Source organism: Anolis sagrei, chromosome 2 (genome assembly GCF_037176765.1).
Source record: "Anolis sagrei isolate rAnoSag1 chromosome 2, rAnoSag1.mat, whole genome shotgun sequence".
Lineage (NCBI taxonomy): Eukaryota > Metazoa > Chordata > Lepidosauria > Squamata > Dactyloidae > Anolis > Anolis sagrei.
In genome coordinates, this window is record NC_090022.1 from 206,398,655 (window position 1) to 206,422,291 (window position 23,637).

Below are 23,637 nucleotides of genomic sequence, written 5' to 3' on the forward strand. Positions count from 1 at the left end.
AATTTGCCTTTGACTGAAAAGGAATTCCATTATTAAGGTGCGCATAGGAAGCCAAAGGAAATGATGAAATGTGTTTCCCAGAAAAATACTGTGCAAGGAATACAACATCAACCAGAACTGAAAAGGAAAAACCTAGGAGGAAAATGCTACCTGAATATGGAGTCAAGTCTTGCGGGCACTGTGTAGTTAGTGATACAATTACACTGGCACAGCCACCCTGAAAAAAAATGGATAGAGGACAATCATTAATGTATTCCGATGAATGAGATTCAGAAACAATAAACATATAGGTTAGTAGAAGTCAAGAATTTCATGAAGTGACAGGAAAAGCAGAAAGAAAGAAACAGAACAAAAGCTCCCCAACTGGATCTAAGTTTACTTCCCCATTCAGTTGTCCAGAATTCAATGTAAAGAATAATGGAAAAATCTAAGCTGAAGGTCAACGCAGCACCTGTACAGCCCAAGTCTGCACTGGAGTGCATCATGGACAAACTTGGAAGCTTACATAGCTCAGAACTCTAGATGTCATGTGCAGTTATTTACCAACAGCCTAACTGATCACTTGTTGTGATTCATGATTATGAATTCTTGTGCCACCCAGAGATAAGTCCTGACTGATGACCACTTTAGATATATGTGAAATCTTCCCAAATTCCAAGGTTGTACTAAGTTGATAAACAAAGGAACAAACCAAAAAAGGAGTTTCATTTTTCAGGCTCCCCAAAAGGTGCAGACATGAAAAATAATTACTGCACATCACCCTTTCTACTTTAAATTTCCATTGAATTTCCTCTATAAGTGAGAATTCAAGACAATTTGAGGTCTGCAATTCAAATCCACAATGTCATTACTGATCAGATTAGTACATTCCCGAGCAATGTGGAATACAATGCCTCAAAGTGTGGAGAATCTGCACATGAAACTGTCAGCAGCCTTGATATCCTTCTTCTATCTCTGAGCCTACTTTTTAGACTTAACTGGGGGAAAGGCAGAATAATATTACACTATAATAATCAATAGTATGATAACAGAGCTCAACCAAAAAAAATATTGGTGTCTTGGTTTTTAGGACTGCTCCTGAGGTTATTTGGGTCATTGATTCAGAAATTTGCATTGGATAGACAACATCAGTTCTAGTTTCTTAGATATGGCTCTGATGACTTTCTATGGGTGAGCAGATGGTGACTGGTATATGGCATATGTTCTGAATCTCAAAAATTACAATCGATAGGGGAAAACTGGTGCCATTTTTTGAATCAACAGGCCAAATATACCCAGGAACAGGTCTAACATGTGGGCCACCGAACTGTGTGTTGGCCAATCGATCACCATCATGAGCCTCATCATTCATACCCACAACCACTGTCCCATTTCTACATCAATTTCATAAAACACATTCCCCCTTCAGTTCTGATGACCAGGCTTATCTACAGATACTGAAGCTGTTTTGTTAGCATGTCTTTTCCCATTGTTCCTACAAAACACAAACATACCTTAGTGCCAATGCCTATTCCACTCCTAGTCAGATCACATAACCTAGGAATCAGCTCGCCCAGAACAGACACATCCAGATACTGCAAACACTAGAAAACAAGAAAATCCAAGTTGACAAAATCAATGAGTACTTTATATAAAAGATGTTCACAAGCTGTTTGGTTTAAACCTTCCAGTGCTACACTAACAATGACAATGATTAACCAGTGTTGGTTACAAGAAATGTGTAAATCTCAGCCTTTTTCCAAGACAGAGTTCAACTGTATGAACTGTTCAACAGTGGAACTCTCTGCCTTGGAGTCTGGTGGAAGCTCCTTCTTTGGAAACTTTTAAACAGAGGCTGGATGGCCAACTGTCAGGGATGCTTTGATTGTGTTTTTCCTGCATGGCAGGAGGATTATATAGCCCATGTGGTCTCTTCCAACTCTATTATTCTATGTTGGATACCAGTAAATTTTCACAGTGTTTGTTATGATCTATAACACTTGGGCCCAGACTATCTTAAAGATTGATCTTCAGGGCAGTTCTTTCTCTTTGCTCCATCATCGTCACAGGTAAATTTGGAGAGTTTTCTCACTGGCTGCTCTCAGAGAAAGCTCAGTTTCCACAAACAGGCAAACACCTTTTTATTTAGACAACAGACTTTTGGCTGTAAACTGTTGAGGCAGAACGGCATAATGGCAGGTGCTGTGCAGATTTAGCACCCCTCATCTAAAATTAAAGTATCCAAAATCCTCCAAAATCCAAAAATTGTCCACATGGGTGACTAATATATAGTGACACCTTTGGCTTTCTTGTGGTTCAATGTATAAAAACTTTGTTCAAAAATATTATATAAACATTGTATGAAATTAACATTAGTCTATGTGCACAAGATGTATATGAAACATAAATGAATTTCATGTTTAGACTTGGAGCCTATCTCCAAGATATCTCATAATCTATGCATATGCAGATAACATACATTCTAAAATCGGATTCCAAACATTTGAGATAAGAAAGAGATGCTCAATCTGGATTTTTTATCTTCTGCACTATGTTTTAAATGGATTTTAGACTGCCATAGATCTATAATTTGGACAATACTGCGTATTTAATTTTTAAAAGCTGTGCTAATAGTTTTTGAACTGTATTTCATTATAATCTATGTCATCAAATGCCTTAGTTCCTATGCCCATAGAAAGACAAAATGGAAAGAAAATTAAAGGACCCTTTCACATAAGAGTGCATTGCAGTAGTCAAATGAGAAGGTGACCTGCGAGAACCACCATAAATTATGAAGAGGGGACACATTAAAGTTCCCTCAAAGCAAAGATTGGCAACCACATTTCAAAATGAAAAAGTGCCAAAGAACCACAAAAGAAAAGTCAGAGGCCTCTTCTACTTTGCCATATAGCTTGTTGTTTATAGCTTTGCCATATAGCTTGTTGTGACTGAAAGTGACTCTTTCAGTCACTTCTGACTCTTCGTGACCTCTGGAGAGGCCCTGCTCAAGTTCCCACCTCCTTCACAGGCGCAATTGGTGAGGACGAGGGAGAGGGCATTCTCAGTGGTGGCCCCTCGACTCTGGAATTCACTCCCTAAGGACATCAGACATGCCCCAACGCTGGCAGTCTTTAGGAGGAGCCTGAAAACGTGGTTGTTACAGTGTGCCTTCCCAGAATAAGGAAAACTCTTAGCAATATGTCCTCAAATGCACTTTAATATTGACTTAGGTTGCCTGTGCGCCCTCATCTTTCTCTGAAAATCCTATCCTAATTTGCTTTACCTTGTTCATGCCCTACACTTTTTAATTTTTTAATTTTAAATTTAAATTATTACATTTGACCCGGCCATGGGTTTTTAAATGCTGTCTGTTTTGATAGTGTTATTGTTTATTGCTTATTGTGTATTTTCTGGTTTTGAGTTTATTTTAACTGTTTTGTATTGATTATTGTTATTGCTTTTGTTTATTGGTGTGCTGTGGGCTTGGCCTTATGTAAGCCGCACCGAGTCCCTTGGGAAGATGGTAGCGGGGTACAAATAAAGTTTTATTATTATTATTATTATGGACCAGGACACACCAGAGCTCCCTGTCAGCCCTCACCATATAATACAGATTATCAAATCAGATAATCCACATGATCTTCTTTGAACTGGATTATATCAGTCTACAATAATCCAGTTCAAAGAAAATTATCTGGGTTTCATATGGCAGTGTAGAAGGGGCCTGAGGGATATATACAACCAGCAGGCCACACTTTGCCTATCTCAATTTTAAAAGGAGAAGGAATAATTTGTTAATCTTTCAAGCACTGTATCAATCAACCCTTGGTCTGTCATCTATGATCAAAAAGCGAAAGAAAGATTGTGAGGGAAGGTTTCAGTGAGAAAATGCATGCATTGCAGCCAGAAGATCCAAATTCAATAAAAATGCTTCCAGAACAGATATAACCTCAACCTGAGATCCCAGCCCACGCTACTGAGGGAGGAAGGATCTGCTAGGTTACAAAAAAAGACATACCAAAAAAACCCCACAGTTCACTTGGAAAAAGGCAGCAGTGGTGGCAACTGGAAATAGTTTTTTAAATATATCCACTTTAATCCAGTGCTTTCAGAGTAGAAATTCTATAACAACAACAACAACAACAACAACTGTATTGCCCGCCTCTCCCTGTGACTGGAGGCAGGATACATCATTAAAACAAGAAATAAAACAGTATTAAAACACATACAACAAAATACAAGTTAAAATACAAGTTAAAATCTACTGATGAAATATAGATTAAAAACTATGAATTGATTCGGTTAGCCTGTCAGAAGAAATGGGTTTTCAGTTATGTCTTAAATCCCGACAGCTGATTTAGCTGTCAAATCTCTTTATGAGCTATATAGAACAAATGATCTGTCTATTTTGAAATTGCAGCTGTTGCCAGCTTGGAAAAGAATTTCAGTGACCTCCTTGTATCATTGTAGGAAAGGAAAAATGGCTCACACAGAATTTTCTAAATCTGCATTCATTAATTCCCATAGAAGGGTGTCTCATTCTTTAGCATGAAATTAGCAAAATAGACATAATCAGGATTAAAAATAATTCTCACCATATTGGTGGTCTCCATCATGGGGGAGGATTTAGCAGCACTTAATCTTGCGCTGTCCATCGCAGCCTAAAGGACGAAAAGAAAAAAAGGAGAAAAGATGGAGTCAGAATGAGTTTAAAAGGCACTAAGAGAAAACAGAAATTATGTGTAGAGAACAGACGGAATGCACCCTGTGGGGGCCCTGCATCTTCCTTGTCAAATTTTATCTATGCAGCAGCAATAGCAAAATAAGCCAGTTTTGGTTCCCTTTTCTCGAAAATGATGATCAAGTTTTGCTTCCTGGACTGGGTCACTGAAATTTGGCAATAAGTAACAGCAAGGTGTGATTTCCAAGAGGATTAGGAGTGTTCAATGCAACCCCATCACATTATAATAAATATAATTACTTTAAGAAAACTTGAAGAATAAAGGAAACAGATGTCGCATTGGGGTGGAGTAATCAATAAGGATTCTGCACTAAGTACTTCATTATACTCAAGAAATATTTATTATTATTATTATTATTACTATTATTAAGCAAAAAGAAAAGAAAAAATACATATATAAATATATCTATATCTATAGATATAATACTTAAGCAATCTTGACTGTGCAGTTGAAAATTCCCTTTAAGTGAAAATAACATGATATTCCATTTTCTTGAGAATAACAGGTTTGATATATTTCTTATCCTATTGTTTCACATTCCCAGAAAATGTACAACACGCAACTGTTGTTCATCAATTTTATTATACATTTAGTAGATGTAGGATTGCACCTTCCTGCAGAAATATCCACCATAGCCAGGGGTAAAGAACGTGAGGGCTGCAGAACAAGTGGGCAGCTGTATAATCTCAAACTTGGTAAATAATTAGTTGTGAATATGTCACATTAAAATATGAAGTGCAGTCATGATAAATGTGAATATGATATATAGTTTGAATGAATTGTATGAAAGATGAATGAATGAGAGCTAATAATTTTGAAGACACCATTCTAAATCACTAACTGCCTGCTTGCTGAACTGTAATTAAAAGTTGCTAACGAGAACTGAAATGTTTGACCTGCCATAATAAACTGCTGACATTGATAAGAACTGTGACAATGATTAATTGTTGAACTTCTGGGGGAAAACGTCTTTATATTAGTCAAAGACAATGGCCCTTTAAAGTTAAAGATGTTAAGAAGGAAGTCAACACAAGGCCAACCCCAATTATGAAGAGTCAACATCTGTTCGGAAACTGAGATGAAGCCAGGATGTCTCAGGATGGAAAACATCTTATCATTATCTAGCCATCCCCTGCCCGCGTTGCTGTGGCCCAGTCTGTGTATATGTGTTTTGTGTGTGTATAGGTGTGTGTGTATATTTGTGTATATGTGTATTTACACATATGGAGATGAGCACCAACCCCCAGAGTCGGACATGACTGGACTGAATGTCAGGGGAAAACCTTTACCTTTACGTATGTTTATATATGTGTTTGCATATATGTGTGTGTAGTTTTGCGCATGCGTTGCAATGTAATTTTTATTTTTTGGCTTTTAAAGTCTCTTCTGCTGTGTTTTTTCAGTGATGTTATGAGTGATGGTCACTCGTTGGCCTGATAGGTGTATTGTTTCCAAATTTGGTGTCAATTTGTCCAGTGGTTTTTGAGTTATGTTAATCCCACAAACAAACATTACATTTTTATTTATATAGATTTACAATTTTGGGACAACATCAGAAGAAATATTGCTATATAAGAGACCTTCTAACATTCCAAAGATTGTGACAGACAGCAGAGCTGTTCACCCGCCTCTCTGGTCCATGGGCAGGACACAAATGGTGTTTACCTCCTTTTCTCAAGGGAAGAGGAAGGAGTGTGATTTTGGAGTCTTGGATTTTGTGCAGGGAGTCAGTTTCTGCTGTGAGTAAAACACGGCTAATCCTTGGCATTGTGCTTAGGGAAAGGATGCATTTTGGCATTTAGAAGTTTAGGAACTATGCGTTGGCAGGCTGCAGAGGAGGTTGAGTCTGGCCTAAGAGATGCTCTTCATTGAGAAAGAATGGGGAAATAGTGATGCATGCATGATGCTGACTGAATGAGTATGTGTGTGAATGCTGAGTGAAAATGTAATTCCCCTTTGTTTGTTTGTTTGTTTGTTTGTCAGCCAATGCGAGTTGTTGTGAATCCAATGTAGTTACATAGAATCTATGTCTAAATAAAAATAACTTATGCTTTAAAGTTATTGAAAAGTTATTCATAACAAATCTTCAATCTGTGTGTCTACGGCTGCACTTACCTTTTCCTGCTCTGTAGCCCGCAGACTCAAGTAATTGAGTACCTGGGGCTCCAACACACTTAGTGACTCCAACAAAGCTGGGATGAGCTTAGGGGCATGTGGCTTGAGCATTGCCCCAGCACTTTTGCTGATCTTTACCAGGGTGTTAATGCTGTAGGAAAAAGGCAAAGAGATGCGAAAGAAAGGAAAAGAAAAGAAAGAAGAGGAAGAGAAATTTTCATTCTTACATTCATACATTTGAATTTCATTTTTTATGAACCCAGGAAACAAAGACAGTTATTTTAATCTATCCACTAAGGTAGTAGCAATCCATCTCAAGCAATGCTCTACATCAGGCGTGGGCAAAGTGTTTTGCCCTGGGGCCGTGTTACGGTCCTGGCCAGGAGGGCAGGGCTGGGAGGGAAATTCAGTCCAGGAGGGAGGGCGGATGGGCCCAGGAGGAGGCGAATCTGAATGTGGGGTGGGCCCAGGAGGAGGTGGGGCTGGGACTGGGCCAGGGCAAGTCCAGGAGGTGGCGGATCAGGGATGGATCACCCTCCCAGCATAAGGGAGGAAGATGAGGATTTGGAGGTCCCTTGGCCCCAACTTCCTCTCCCTTCTGCCAGTATCAGGACGGGGCCTCACCTTGTCCTGAGGCTGGGAGAAAGGAGAGGCAGGCGAGACAGCTTTGAAGCTGCTTTGCCCACAGCTTTCCTCTTCTCCTGGCATCTGGACGGGGACATGCCTCATCCTGACGCTGTAAGAGGCAGGTGACAGGAGAGGCGGCTTTGGAGCCACTTTGCCTGCCGCTTTCCTCTTCGCCTGGGCCAGGCTTCTCCTGGCATCTGGACGGGGCCTTGCTGATGCCGGGTGAAGGGAGAGGCAGGCGGCGGGTGAGGCAACTTTGAAGCTGCTTCGCCTGACGCTTGCTTTATTGCCTGGGGCAGGCTCCTCCTGGCATTTGGACAGGGCCTTGCCTCGTGCTGACGCCGGGAGAAGAGAGAGGCAAGAGGCAAGTGAGGCACTTTTGGCGCCACTTCAGCCACCGCTTGCCTTTTTGCTCAGGCCAGGCTTCTCCAGGCATCTGGATGGAGCCTCGTCTTCACACCAGGTGAAGGGAGAGGCAGGCAGAAGGCCAACAATGTAATTCTAAAAATGGAAAGAGCAGGAAATACAACAACAGGGACCATACCTAAGAGTCCGAACTTCAGTCACTGTGTTCATCATTCCTTTATCAAGGAGACATGGCAGCAGGACAGCAATAGTTCTCTGGCCGGCAGCTCCTTTAGAAGGATCACACATCTTCACACAGACCTTAAAATAAAGAGAAGAAACTAAAATGCCACCCTTTGTGGGGAGAAAATAAAATATCTCCCAGTGTATAGAACAAAAGAAACTGTACTGAAGCAAACAGAGTTTTGTCAGAGGTAAAATTCAGCAATCAATGGAAACAATTATGAAAAAGTACCTTGCTTAATGTTTTCAGGGCTAATTCTGCAGCTTTTCGCACAGATTCCTGAAACAGAAAAATAGGTAGGAGAATACATTTATGCATGTAATTAACTGATTATCATAACTAACATTATTTTGTTATTCTAATGATCTATGTAATAAAGATGGATGACAGGTAAGTCAGTGAGGGCCGAGAGGACAGAAGGCACACACACACACATACACACACACACACAAGACAGAACAGTGGGAGGATGCCACTGTATATTATATTTTTCTTTGATGCCACCAATTAATTATGAAGGTTTCTTTTGCTGCCACCATTTATTGATCTATTGATTCAAGAAGACAAACAAACTCTTCAGGTAAAATAAAACAAGAATATGTTGTTTATTTTCATCTTGGAACAGTAAAAATGTGTAGTGGTTTCAATAAACTGTCAGGCTTTACTTTTACAGAGAATGGTCTTATAGCTTGAGTTTCTTAAAAGCAATGTTCCACACACAGGAATACAAACAGGATATTTTGAAGCTTTTGAATCCGCTTTCCACACCAGCACTCTTAACACTATAGAGGCTTACCATATTTCTTACTCCTTCTCCCTGAAGGCTTTAACTATTTTCCTCAAAGAGGTATCTTTCTAACAAACAGTTCCCAAAACCCTTCCTTCCTTCTTCTTCAAATCTCCTAACTAACCCTTCAAACTCCCAGCTCCAAACTGAACTAAGCTCTGGCTGCATTAGCTCCTTTCTTTCCCTCTGGCTCCACCCATCTCCGGTTGCTAAGCAACTCCCTCAATTTCATCAGCCAATCAGATTGCACCAGGCCTATTACTGCCTTTACACCAATCTTGTAAGGTAGGCTAATCCATTACAATCTACGTTTCAGAATTTCTGCTTTATGTCAGTTGCTTGTTTTGGGAGTCAAAGACTAAGAGTACCTGAAGGTAAACGTAGGCTGCTACACAAAGCAGTGACAAAGGGCTGAACTGGCCCTGGATTCCATTTACTCCCTACAATTCCAATGGAAGAAGGTAACACCAAAACCTTCCATGAGGAGTTACATCTTTGTTCATTTTCTGTAGTAATCATAAGGTACTTCTCCTCTATTAGACAGGTAAAATGTTCAGTACCTTTATATCATCTTGCACTCTAAAGAGAGTTTCCCATATTTCCGGAAGCTGATGAATAATGTCATCCAAGGGTCTTCCTCTCAGCAAGTCATTCAGTGCTAGACAACTGAAGCAAGAGTTTAATTATTATGTTTCAATAATACGAAGTGCTATACCATGAAAGAAAGAAATTCTTTCTCAAAACTCAAAGAAGAGAATATCAGACAGAAATATACAATGAATAATCGCTCAGTGAATTTTAAAATCTTCAATTTCCACTCCATTTATTCAAATAGAATATTTTAAAGCTCTTCTTTCTCTACACAAAGTAGTCTCACAGTAGTCCATGGTTATGACTATTCTTCAGCTCAAAGGAAAGATATTACAGAATTTTATTTTTACCTAAGGCTGATATTATGATTTATTATTAAAACTTATTAAAAACAAAACATATTAAAATTAACCATGGTGTCATTTTGGATTATTATTTTTTTTCATGCCAGGAGCATACTGAGAAACTGCAAGTTGCTTCTGGTATAGGAGAATTAGCCATCTGCAAGGACGTTACTCAGGGGACACTCAGATGTTTTACCATCCTATGGGAGGGTTCTCTCATATCCCCGCATGAGAAGCTGGAGCTGGCAGATGGGAGTTCACCCTGCTCCCCAGGTTCGAACCGCTGACGTTTCAGTCAGCAGTCCTGTTGGCACAAGGGTTTAATCCATTGAGTCACTGGGGGCTCATTTTGGATTATATGATAACCTTTTGAATTCCACCTGGAAGGCAAGGGAAATACCAGAGCACATCTGCAGGAATTGTGGGAGTTGAAGTCCAAAATACCTGGGGGGTCGAAGTTTGCCCATGCCTAATATAGAGAAAGGTGGAAGAGTGGAGGCACAGGATTGCAAGCCTCATCTGCTATGATGGGTCCCAATCTATGAACAGAGCATCCACATGATACCCCACATGTTCCATAAGTTCCACCAGTAAAAGTGCAGGAAACTGTGACAAGTATCACACATCTATGACTTGAGAAGGAACGCAGCTGTAAGAATCCTGTTCTTACAACAGATCAGAGGTCACAGCAGAAATCCTACCTGCCTTACCCATATCCACAACTAATTTTCCACTGAGGGTGAAAGGGCAGCAAGTCTTTATTGGTAGTATATGTGGAGTATCCTTTCTCACTGTATTGGGGAACGATATAGCTCCCAACATATGAGCATTTCTTATCACACAAAGTTTCAACCCACATTTTTTCAAAAACTAGCATTGGATAAAAGTATGTGCAGTTCTGTTTTTTTTTCCTAAGTCCCCAGACCTTGGAATCAAATGGTTTCAGGAATACTCACCTGGACTCTCGAATCCGCCACATATTGCTAGTCAGATTGTTTATTAAATCATCAAGAATTTCTTTCATATACTTGTCCACCTGATGAAATGGAAACCAAGAGTAAACACTACACAATCTTCACATATCCACACAAAAAAAACCCATGATCTTCAACAAAAATGTGTAGACGCAGTGGCTATGTGCCTCCCTGGGAAGGTGGACGGGGCGATAGCAAAGCCCGGAAACCACACAACACCTGTTGTTTGTCAGCCTGTTCAGCCTGTGATTGTGTGTGATGTTCATGATGGGAATGATGTTCATGCTGATGTTCATGATGGGGATGATGTTCCTGATGACGGGTCTGAGAATGAGGGTTTGCTTGGGACTGAGTTAAGTCCTGAGTTAAATTCAGAAGAGAGGCCTAAGCTGTCTCAGGAAGATTCACAAGGCCACATTCTTAGGAGAGGCCCTTTGCCGCTTTTCTCAGAACACTGTATGACCATGATTTGTCAGGTGCAGGAGTTAATGAGGGAGAAGATAATGAAAGCTTGGACAGAAAGCGAACTTTTAATAAATAGAGGCAAAGCTTTTAGGAGACTAAGACAATCCGTTCGGCTACAGCAAAAGAAAGGTAACAAATCTTTATTTGGTGGGAAGGTCAAGAAAATGCTTTCCTTTCAGTTTTAGGATCTGAAAAAAACTTTATAGTGGTTCATGGGAAAGAGTTGCCTCAGTTGGGTCAACATTGTTATTTTATCACAGTCTTGTTTTCAAATGATCTGAGTTTTATGTATCAAGTTTTTGCCAAACTTAAGATTTGTCTATGGGATTTTCCTGCTGTCTTATTTCATGGATTCAAGTGCCCAGTTTCATGGATTTTTAATGTACTTATGGATCTTGTTTTCCTTTGAAGCCTCTAGACTATTTCACATATTGGATCTTTATTATTTTGCTATTTTTTACTGCTTTGCCTTCTTATATTCTTCAATAAACTGCTTGCTGATTTTACCAAGCTGGTGTGGTGTTTAAGGTCAGAGGTGTTCCTGCTCTGGTGTATGACAACACTCTGGTTTTGAAGGCATTTCCAATCAGGAAGCCATATTAATCTGTTATAGCAAAAATCCAAAACAAAAAGCAGAGGATTTCTGTATCTTAAATATCAGCACATTTATTATGGGTCTCGTTCATTCTCTGTAATAATTAAAGTTCAGATTACAAGGCTGCAGATATCATGATTTCCCCCGAAATATATCAGTTTCATGACCAAGAGTACTGTTGCAAAACATATACCATCCATCTTTGACAATTTCGTACCTTAGAAATTTCCCTGTTCTTTAAGAGATTCTCCCACCTTTGTCAAAGTGCAAAAGAAAGACAGCACTAGGACTGTGTTCACTTACTGCAGATTTGTCTGTGACTAGTGCATTCCAAATGCTGGTCATAGCCTGCCGAATCCCAATATTGGGGTCAAATTGGTAGCGATAGAGACGAGGAAGGAGCTGGGGTAGAAAAGGAGCCAGTTGCTCCCCAGCTTTGGTAGCAATCACATTAAAACCAAATGCTGCTCCCTAAGCAAAAGAAAATACAAACACAGACAAATGGTTAAAGTCTCATTTATGCTAATTTAAGCCCTCCCAAGTCCCTAAATAATATAAAGTTTATTATTTATTTCATTAATTTAGTTTTCTGAATACAATTAGAAAATGTGTTCATACAAACAAATAATCTTTCCAAGGGTGTCCTAGAACATGTGAGCTGGGTACAAAGGAGGCCTACATACTTCAGGGGTCCCTGGAAATAAGTGCCTAGTGTGAGTAGTTCTTGAGTTTGCACCGCAAAGGCTGCCCCAGTGGAACAGAAAAGCTATTTTGAAATAAGGCTGGAAAGAAGGCCTTTTCTTCCATTCCAAGTTTCTGAATTTTACAATGTTGAGCTTCAAATCCAGAACTTGGAAGAAACATGTTACAAGTAGCCACATTATGTTTAGGGTAACAATATTACTGGTATTTTGTTTCCAATTTTAACTGCCTTTAAAAAGACAAATATAGATTAAGAGTCCCTTATCTGAAATGCTTGGGACCAGAGTGTTCTGAATTTTGGATTTTTCAAAGCTTGAAATGCCCACATTTGCATATATGTACATAATGTGATAACTTGATAATGGGACCCAAGCCTAAACATGAAATTCATTTGTATCACATAAACACATCCTGTATACACAGCCTGGATGTAATTTTATACAATATTTTAGAAATAATTTTGTGCATTAAACCAAGTTTTCATTGAAACATCAGAAAGCAAAGTTGTTGCTATCCCATCCATTCCTGTGGCCAACTTTGGATTTTGGAATATTTGGGATGTCTGGACAAAGGATGCTCAACCTATAGTGTTCCGATCAGAAAATCAAATTCCTTCAATGAGACTCTGAGCATTCACTCTACTATGTCTTGTTGTTATTGTTATTGTGCAATTCATGCTGTGCATTACCTTCCGGGAGTTCCACATTGCATGATGATTGGCCAAATTCATGAATTTGTACACCAAATCTGGCTGGTTGAGGTCACTAGCAAGTGAACAAAGCTCCTGGTAAGTAGAAAGACCCTGGCTTGGGGAAACAGAAATAAACAATTAAAAATAAAAATTAAAAACACTTACAGACATTTCAAATTGACATTAATCACAGATAGTTCTAGAGAATATCTTGGAGCATGGTGCTTAGTAAGGATAGTTCTGCAACAGCTGACTTTATAAATAGTTCAAATAGGTAAAATCAAATGAATGATTGTACATTTCCAGATTACTGCATTCAGCTCTACAGCAGGTGGACTCTTAAGATAAAGGCAAATGTTTCCCCTGACATTAAGTCTAGTCGTGTCTGACTCTGGGGGGTGGTGCCCATCTCCATTTCTAAGCTGAAGAGCCAGCATTGTCCATAGATACCTCCCAAGGTCATGTGGCCAGCATAACTGCATAGAGCACCATTACCTTCCCACAGAAGCAGTACCAATTGATCTATTCACATTTGCATGTTTTTGAACGGCTAGGTTGGAGAAGCTGGGGCTAACAGCGGGAGCTCACCCTGCTCCCTATATTCGAACCACCGTTTCTTTCAGGAGTTTAGCAGCTCAGTGGTTTAACCTGCTGCACCACATAGGTGGACTCTATCAGGAATAAAAATGGAGGGCCCATATCTCCTTCCAAAAATATTGCCATTGCTGGACCAGGTTTAAAATTCAACAAAATTGCTACATGTGTATTCTCTATTGTTCATTCTCTTTTTCTTTGCAGCTTCTTAGCTGTCTGCTTGGTAGTACCAAAAGGGAAAGAAAATTATATGTTGGGGGTTTAGAAAACGCAACTATTCAAGTATTGAAGAGAAATTGCTTGCTTGCTTGCTTTTTATGGGTGTTTGAACTGCTGAATCAAAATATAATTTTACCCAAGTGTTGTATTAAATGTGAACCTTAAAATGAAAGAGAGTTAAGGTAAATGAAATCAGCTATTTACCGTATATACTCGAGTATAAGCTGAAGTTTTCAGCCCTTTTTTAGGCTGAAAAAGCCTCCTTCGGTTTGTACTCGAGTCAAAGTTATTTATTATTTTACTCTGTTATTATTTTTTTACATTTATTATTTTGCTCTGTTATTATTGTTTTTATTACATTTATTATTTTATTCTATTTTTATTATTACATTTATTATTTTACTCTATTATTGTTATTATTCTTACATTTCCACTATTTTACTCTATTGTTAATATTTTTGTTACATTTATTATTTTACTCTTTTTATTATTATTGGAAGGATACGCAAGCACATTTATATTGAAAAAGATTAGGATAATGGTTTAATCAGAGTTGGACAGGCTTATCTTAAATTTCAGTTTTATGTAAATATTTAAAAACATTTAACCTACTGATGCCTCAGTTTATGTAATTTTATTGGTATCAATTTTTATTTTGAAATTTACTTGTAGCTGCTGCATTTCCCACCCTCGGCTTATACTCGAGGCAATATGTTTTCCCAATTTTGTGTGGTAAAATTAGGTGCCTCGGCTTATATTCGGGTAAGCTTATATTCAAGTATATAGGGTAATTAAATAAGCTCAAGCTTGTATCAAACGCTTATGTCATTGGCTTTGGAGAACAATGTAAAAGCCATATGAAGCAGTTAATAGCTTTGTTCCCAAGGACTTTGGGGCAGGAGATGGACATCACCAAGCTGAAAAACATCGTAAGAAAAGTGATGTTGCTAATAAGTTTAAACATTATGACTAGTGACTTACCCATCTGGAGTCTTGCCAAGGCCTGATCCCTGGAACATTACTGTTTCTCCCATCACTTCATGCTTAACTCTGGAAAGAAAGTATGCTTTTATAGGCAAAACCTGAAAGACAATGGCTATATTATCCAAATCTTGATTTCAGAAAGCAGGTATCCATCAGCCTTATCATTATAAACATTCCATGAATCTGATGATATATAATGAACAATAGATCCCTTTTAACAGTCCCTGCAAGTTGCATCTTGCTTCATATTAAATGTCAGGAATAAAAATTATTAAGACATAAGGAATCCCGTTTTGAAGGCTTGCATGTTCTGGATAACTAACAATACTGCAGTTCTTTAGAAAGCCTGGCTTATGCTGGATCCATGCAAGCATGAAAGATCAAACTGTACAAATAAATGGGTCCATTCATAAACTTGCTACTACAAAACCTGAAGGAGCTATCAACAAATGAATCTCTCCTTATTTCTTATACCACGTTTAGGCAACCAAATACTATCCAGATTGTACAGCTCACATATTGGCCATGCTGCCAGGGGCTTAACAGAACTCACATCATCTAAATAATATAATAAATATAATAATAAATATTTATATCCCGCTTTTCTCCCTTAACAAGACCCAAAGCGGCTTACATTATATAAAACACCATACAAAACTAGATGCATATGTAAAACAAAAACCTATAAAAATGAATTTACAGTAAGAAATAAACATTTAAAAACATTTGTCTAATACAACCTTTGCAGGCAACTCAACAAGACAGATGGTAAACATTAGTACCTAAAGAGCACTAGACTAGCTACACTTGTCCGATTTTCACTCCCAAATAGGTTTTAATTTAACAGGAAGAATTGAGGAATTGAACAGGAAGACATAGTTTTATAATTTTTATTGTTTTTATTGCTTTTATGGTTTTTAAACGTATTGTGATGTAATTTTTGCTTTTAACCAATGTATGTATTTATATGCGGCATCTAATTTTTGCCAACTTGTATGCCGACCTGAGTCGCCTTCGGGCTGAAATGGGCATGATAAAAGTGACGTAAATGAATAAATAAATTAAGACTAGGTCACCCAGATCAATATATTATATCAATATTTTAAAAATAATTTTGTGCATGAAACAAAGTTTGATTTCGTTAAACCATCATAAAGCAAAGGTGCCCCTATTGACAGACTGAATTGAAACTACATGGTCTGCTTCAAGCATAAGGCAGGGAGACAACACCTAATATATAGAGAGGGTTTAGGTGAAATGTATCACACCACAGTCTTTTATTTCTTCCACTTTAAACTTTTATCAGCTACCAGGCTTTTAAACTAACCAAGGTTGGGCTTTTAATGCTTTTAAGATTTGTATATACTTTTTAATGCATTTAATATTTTAATGTTTTTAAGCTCCTAAATCATTTTTTTCATCTTATAGTTCTATTTTTACTAATGGTTTATACTGTTTTAAATGGTTGAACACCTTAAGTCCCATTATTGTGGGAAAGATGGGATACAAAAGATTAAATAATAATGAAATAATGGGCCATGTTGGCTAATATATATATTGAATACCTTTTTCCAGTCATAAGCGTTTCAACGAGAGTTGTAACAAGTTCCTGCTGATCTTGTTCATTCCCAAGCTCATATACCAAACCAAGGCCTTTAGAAGCAACATCTTGACTGAGTTCTATATGAAACACAAGACAACTTAATATTAAGAGAGAATATTAACACACTTTTAGTTAATAGCCATTTCTTCAGATAAAGAGCTACATGTTTTTAATCAAAAGGCAACCTTTTTTTATAAACAACTCCCGCTTACCATCACTTTCTGACAGAATAGACACAAAGGCAGTTTGAATATCTTTGAGATGAGTCTATAAAAGAAGAAAGAGAAGAGGACATAACTTTTATTTTGAAATTCATTTTACTATACATCTGAAAATAATATTTTCCCCACCAAGAAAACCCAAATATGAAACTAAGATCCCATCTCCAGATTCACAGAGAGAAGCAGAGACCAAGGCAGGGAGATAAAGACATCTACGAATGCCCCACAGTCTGTTTTTGAGATACCTCCTTTGTAAAAGTAGCAGGAAGGGAGAAATTGTACACAATATGATTAGCTCACTATTTTTCTCTGTAGCTTTTTGAGACAGTAATACCTATTCAAGCCCAATGAAATTATTACCCATAAAGACTAAAAGGATCTCCTGACTTTTACCTTTTATTGCCTAGGCTACCATGACAAAAAGCCAGCCTAGCAAGCATGCAAGGCTTTTATCCATAGCAGCAGTTGTAGCCCAGCTGCCTGTTTGATCCCTTTTCACCCAGACATCACACAGTTCCACAATAATAATGAGTTTATTAAGAAAGGGATATGTAAAAAGTAACAGCTTCAAAACAGTACAAGCATTTCTCTAGAAGTCATTTAAAATCAGCAAACTAAGCATGCAAGAAAGTAAAATCAAAGGCCAGATTGTAAAAACAGTATCCAAGGACATTGATGAGCTAAGATATCAAGAGCTTGACAAAAGGCAAAGAGCAACTCTGAACATGAATCCAAAAATCACAGAAGGTAAAACAAGAAACTGTAATCCCAAGGTGGAACTCAAAACATGACTATAATTCCAAAAACTTGAAAACATGAAACAAGATTTGTAATCCAAACAGGAGATATGCAACTTAAGAAGGAAAACAAGATCCAAAAATAAGGACCACAACTTCTGACTCAGACCTTCATAGACAGGTGACTTGACACATGAAATTCCAACACTGATCTCCACACCAAACAAAGCCTCAGATTCCTTAAAAGGTCTCCCTCTTACCTAAACATCATTCTTTCCCACACTGGGCTCCCTTTGTTTATCTTTCAGTCTCTGAGAACAACGAATCTGTCTTTGCTTCACACCCTGCTGTCTAAGCAATACACAATGGGTTATTGGTAACTTTTCCGTCTCCCCCACATTCCTTTCACAGTCAGTCCCTGGGAGATTCTTATGAGAAGCATGGTCTGTTTTCCTGACAACGAATCTATCCAAAACATCTGAAAAACACTTTCACCCCCCCCCCCCCCCCAGAAATAACAGGCTCACACAAAAAATCCTCGCCCTCATCCTCAGCAGCGAAGGCTTCACAGGCCTCAATAGCCGCATCCTTACTATGGAACTCACTGCTAAAAAAATCAGGATGGTTCCATCTCTCCTCTGATTTTGGTAAACAGATAAAACTGTACAGCCATCCCTCCACATTTGCTGGAGTTTGCTGCACAAAACACACACAAAAGTGAAAAACCTACAACTTAAAAATGCTTTTTTTAACCTGAGAGTACACCTCTCTAAAAAATCTCTAGGTCTTTCACTACAACGTTATGGACAACTTGAGCTAGATGTTGACCATAGGATTGTGCTGAAGATTCCAAGAAATACCATATTAATTAAATTAGGGAATACTCAAATCAGCAAAAGATTCTAAGGCACACCTCATTTTTAAAGATGTTTATACAGGAAAAAAAGCAAGTCTTAGAATTGAAGAAATACATTAATATTCTTATCTATTCTATACCCGTTGGTAATCTGAAGAGGCAATAAGTAATGCTTTACATAAAAAATAAGTATTAAACTATCCCCCTTTGCTCAATAAGAAACTGTACTACAGTTGCCGGCTGGGAAGAAACCAGAACAGAGAAACCAGAACAGTGAAAAACCAGAACACAGAAACTGAGACAAAAGACAATTCAGAAAGTCAATGATTAATAAGGAATTCATTGTATTTCTTACCTTAATCTCTTTGTGGGTGCTCAATTTCTTCACCAGTGATAAAAGCCAGATACAGGACGCTTGCCTCACGTGAGGGTTTGGACTAACAATGTGCTTATTCAAAATGACATCCAAAACCCAGGGAACCACATCATTCACTTTCACATCTATGTCAATTTTAAAAAAGAGGACAAAAGAAAAACAAAGCATTATAAACAAGAATTTGGAAAATGAACTGAGAGTTTGGCTAGAATTTATTGGGTTCATGTTAAATGTTCAGCATCCTATCCCTTATTGGAATTGCTACGAGATCAGGTATCTGTGTGTGCCCAGACTTACAAAAAGATGTAACACTTTTAAAGGATTATAGCATGATTGAAATCAAGACTGTTACACGCTAACGTTTGACATCTGAATAATAACAACCAGACTTGCAATAGGGAGTGCATATTTATTGGATCTTTTGGGATGCATATATCCTGCCTTTCCAGACTCAAGTACTGTTGGGGGAAGCAACCCTTTCAAGCCTCCTCTATATGATGTTTGTCTCTTTTGTAATGTGTCATTTTACAACCTGAAGTACATGTCTTATTTGATTTTCAGGTTCCTTATCTCTATATACCTAAAGCAGTGGGAGGGGCTGCAGGTCATGTGACTGACTCAGTGACAGTTTAGAATATTCAGAAACTTTAAACAGGATGACAGTTAGGAAATGTCAGTTGAGGAATGTTTGTTAGAGAAGTGTGTTGAACCTTGAGTGAGCTTGAGTATAGAAGTCTGTCAGAGTTAGGAAGTTAGAAACTGTTGAGGTTTGTGTTTTACTTGAAAGTAAACTCTTTTTAAAGAGAGCTGTATGAAGCAACAGAGTATATGAAGAAACTGTTAAAGACTATAAGTTCAAGATACAAAACTCTGAAACGTTACTGAAGTTTTTAAATGAGCTGTATCTTTAAATACATGAAGTTACGAGTAAACAAATTGGTTATCTTTAAAAGAAGTCTGCTTGCATCATTGCCTGTTGAAAGCATCAAACAGAAACAAAATATCGACATACCCAGCAATCATCAATTACCAAATAAACACTGCTACCCTGATTAGGTTGTGATCCTAACAGGACATGATCCATCATCCCCAATAAGTGTAACCCAACTGGATTGCTTGATGCATCCAAAATATATAGTTCATTTGAACAAGGATTATATTAGGCAAAGTAGATCCACTTAATGCCTCAACATTTAAAGCTGAGTATAGGTCATTTATTTATTTATTTATTTATTTATAGTATTTATATTCCGCCCTTCTCACCCCGCAGGGGACTCAAGGCAGATTAAAATGTACACATATATGGCAAACATTCAATGCCAAAGACATGCAACAGATATAGACAAACAGACACAGGCTATTTAACTTTTTCTGGCCACCAGGGGAACTGTTGCTTTCATCGTCCATCTGCGACACTGATGAAGTACTTCGGCATTCCCCGCATGCTTTTGCTGGAGTGCTTTGCTGGGATCTTTTTTATGGCCTCATAAATTGTGTTAAATTAGCCTCCCCACACATAGGTAGTACCTAATTTTCCTACTTGACAGACATAATTGTCTTTCGGGTTGCAAAGGTCAACAACAAGCTACACAATTGGTTGGAAGCTCACTCCGACCCGGCCTGGCTTCGAACTCATGACCTTGTGGTCAGAAGTGATCTTAATGCAGCTGACACTCAGATAGCTGCCACATTCCCAGTGCCTGAAAGATGGGCATAGATTTCTGACATGTTCTAGTTGAACATGCAGAGTCGTATCTGAAAATCTGAATATATTCAACCGCAATGTGGATCAAGTACCAGATGATACAGGAGGGGATTGAAGAGTGGCAAGTCTAAAATAATAGTCATGTGCACTCAACTCAGATAAAGGTATAGTGTACATCCACACCAGTCTTTTCAATATTTTTTACATTCCCCGTATGCAAACCTACCAACAGGAGGGGTGTACTCTTCTTCAGCTACCACCCACGCATCACGTGCAGCTACAGAGCTGGTTCCTATTGCAGCGCTAGTAATTGCTTCACCCACAGTGAACTGTAGCTCAATTTGCTTTGCCTGTAGGGCACACAAATGGAAAGCAGTTACACACCAAACCCTTCTCTACAGGCAAGAAACCCATTCTTGTTATTAAAGAGAACAACAAAAGGAATGGCTCTTCTCCCTAAACTTTCTTGGAGCAGTTTTTCGAAGCAGCTTTGAAGGATACCTTCCTGCATTTAAATAATTGGTGCTTGGATGCTAATTGCTCACACCATAATTACACATTAATGTGACGACATATTTATTGTAAAATGAAATCCTGCACCACAGCGGTTTTCACAGAGCTAGTTTTGCCAAGAATTCTGCTATAAAGTGAGGCTTGATCCTTTTCCAACAAGGAGAAAAGATCAATTTACTTGTATTCAGAGAAGAGAGAAAAGGTTTGCAGTTGAAGCAATCAGCTGCAAAGAAGATATTCATCAGTCATTAACTAACTCAGGAAAAAGATTTCATGCTATCACTTCTAGATCAACTGACTTCTAGAAGGACAAGGAAGGCCTGGATGCGATTTGTTACCCCTGTCAAGATTCAAGGAAATGAGCCTCAAGGGTGTGCCAAAAGAAGGGGTCCTGCCTGGTTGTGTTGGCATGAAAAGATTAAGGCAACCATGGTGGATCTTTCCAATTCATGCCACACCCATCAACTTGCTTGATTTCTATATGAAGTGCAAGAAATGGCTTTGAAAACCTACTTTTGTGGAGTCTGGTTTCTTAACTTCTCTGGTCAGCATGGCCACAATCCATGCCTACTAGGGAATCCTGGGAACTCCAGACGAAAAACATAAGGTTTGCCCATTGTGGTCTATTCCCAGCTTAGAAACACAGCAAGTTGTCTGATATTTTTTTACATTTCAGAAGCGACTTGAGAAACTGCAAGTCGCCTCTGGTGTGAGAGAACTGGCCATCTGCAAGGACATTGACCTAGGCAACGCCTGGATGATTTACCATCCTATGGGAGGCTTCTCTTACGTCCCTGCAAGGGAACCTGGAGCTGACAGGTGGGAGCTCACCCCATCTAACATATTTGATCCTCCGACCTTCAGATTAGCAGTTTAGCCAGCACAAAAGTTTAACCCATTGCACCACCATGGCTGATAATGTCAGCCTAACCTGACAATCTGCTCACCAATTAATGCAACTCCAGGAACACACCATAATTCAAAACAAAGCTGTCTACAGAAAAGCTGCTAATTATTTATTTTAAAAAACCAAAACAATGAAGTCTGGGAAAATAAAAGTCAAAAACAGTTTTGTCTAATGCAACATTATAGCTTTTTCATCATCAGGAGACTGCTTAAGAACACAATAAGAACAATACAATGCAACCTGTTAAGTAGATATGAGTTAAACAAAAACTTGTTTTAAGCAAGTTCTTTCAATTTTAAGGAGTGATATTAGAGCATTACCTCCACAGAATCCATTAATCCTTGTAGGAGGAGTTTCTGGTGGGGAAAATCTCCATCTCCCACTGGAAAGTAACCTAGTGTTTGTATAGCCCGCTCTTTCATCTAAACGAAAAAAGGATTTCTTTTAAACATCTACCATGTTTAAATGGAGAATAATAGTGTTATTTCTTATAGTACTAGTTCAGAAAAAATAATAAATTCTGCCTTAGGTGTTCTGCACACCTTGTGCTCTTCTTCTCTCCCTGATGGATAAGAATGTTCCCTCCCCCTTTTTTTCTAAAACAGTCCTGGTGCAGCACATAATGTGAGTCCTAATTGTGATAACCCCAAAATATTACAATACTCCTTTTTTGTTTTTATTTGTTCGTGACCTTGTAGCCAGAGTTCCCTGTCAGCTGTTGCCAACCCCAGCTCCTTCAAAGTCAAGCCAGTCACTTCAAAGATAACATCCATCCATCCATCTTGCCCTTGGTTGGCCCCTCTTTTTTTTTTCTTTCATTTTCCTCAGCATCATTGTTTTCTCCAAGTTTTCTTGTCTTCTCATTATGTGGCCTTCATCTTTGCTTCTTATATCCTTCCCTCCAATGGGCAGTTGGGCTTTATTTCCTGAGTATGGACTGGTTGGATCTTCTCGCAGTCCAAGGCACTCTCAGAATTTTCCTCCAACACAGTTCAAAAGCGTCTATCTTCCTTCGCTCAGCCTTCCTTATGGTCCAGCTCTCACATCCATAGGTTACTACAGGGAATACCATTGCTTTAACTATGCGGATCTCCATTGCCAGAGTGATGTCTCTATTCTTCACTATTTTATTGTGATTGGTCATTGCTCTCCTCTCAAGAAGTAAATGTCTTCTGATTTCCTGGTTGCAGTCTGCATCTGCAGTAATCTTCGCTCCTAGAAATAAAAGTCTGTCACTGCCTCCATGTTTTCTCCCTCATTTGCCAGTTATCAATCAGTCTGATAGCCATAATCTTGATGTTCAACTACAACCCAGCTTTTGCACTTTGTTCTTTCACCATGGTTAGGAGGCTCCTCAATTCCTCCTCGCTTTCAGTCATCAAAGCAATATTATCTGCATATCTAAGGTTGTTAATGCCTCTTCTAGCAATTTTAACTCCAGCCTTGGATTCATCAAGCCCCACACGTCGCATGATGTGTTCTGCATACAAGTTGAATAGGGAGGGTGAGAGTATACAGCCCTGCCATACTCCTTTCCCAATTTTGAATCCTCCTTTTAGGTATAAGATATTCATAGCTATATAAAGCTACCACAGTTAATGCCAAAATGTCAGTGTGAACACAATTCTATAGTATGGTTAATCCGGGGGGAAAGAAAGCATTTATATGCAATCTATATTTAGGAGATTAGGAATGCTGCTTCAGCACAAGGCCCAACACAA

General features: G+C 38.6%; 1 protein-coding gene across 3 annotated transcripts in view; it reads right to left on the reverse strand.

Annotated features, from left to right (window-relative positions):
* The window catches only part of ECPAS (Ecm29 proteasome adaptor and scaffold), a 74,382-nt gene that overhangs the window by 16,215 nt on the left and 34,530 nt on the right, over positions 1-23,637 (reverse strand). For all 3 annotated transcript variants that reach the window (XM_060762503.2, XM_060762501.2, XM_060762502.2), the window contains 16 exons: positions 22,237-22,338; positions 20,723-20,846; positions 18,771-18,916; positions 16,814-16,868; positions 16,564-16,678; positions 14,996-15,064; positions 13,199-13,316; positions 12,112-12,279; positions 10,731-10,810; positions 9,400-9,505; positions 8,284-8,331; positions 8,008-8,129; positions 6,837-6,987; positions 4,575-4,640; positions 1,494-1,583; positions 151-217 (listed from right to left, as the gene is read on the reverse strand). In XM_060762503.2, the coding sequence (XP_060618486.2) occupies positions 151-217; positions 1,494-1,583; positions 4,575-4,640; positions 6,837-6,987; positions 8,008-8,129; positions 8,284-8,331; positions 9,400-9,505; positions 10,731-10,810; positions 12,112-12,279; positions 13,199-13,316; positions 14,996-15,064; positions 16,564-16,678; positions 16,814-16,868; positions 18,771-18,916; positions 20,723-20,846; positions 22,237-22,338 (1,627 nt within the window). The remainder of the gene's footprint in view (positions 1-150; positions 218-1,493; positions 1,584-4,574; positions 4,641-6,836; positions 6,988-8,007; positions 8,130-8,283; positions 8,332-9,399; positions 9,506-10,730; positions 10,811-12,111; positions 12,280-13,198; positions 13,317-14,995; positions 15,065-16,563; positions 16,679-16,813; positions 16,869-18,770; positions 18,917-20,722; positions 20,847-22,236; positions 22,339-23,637) is intronic.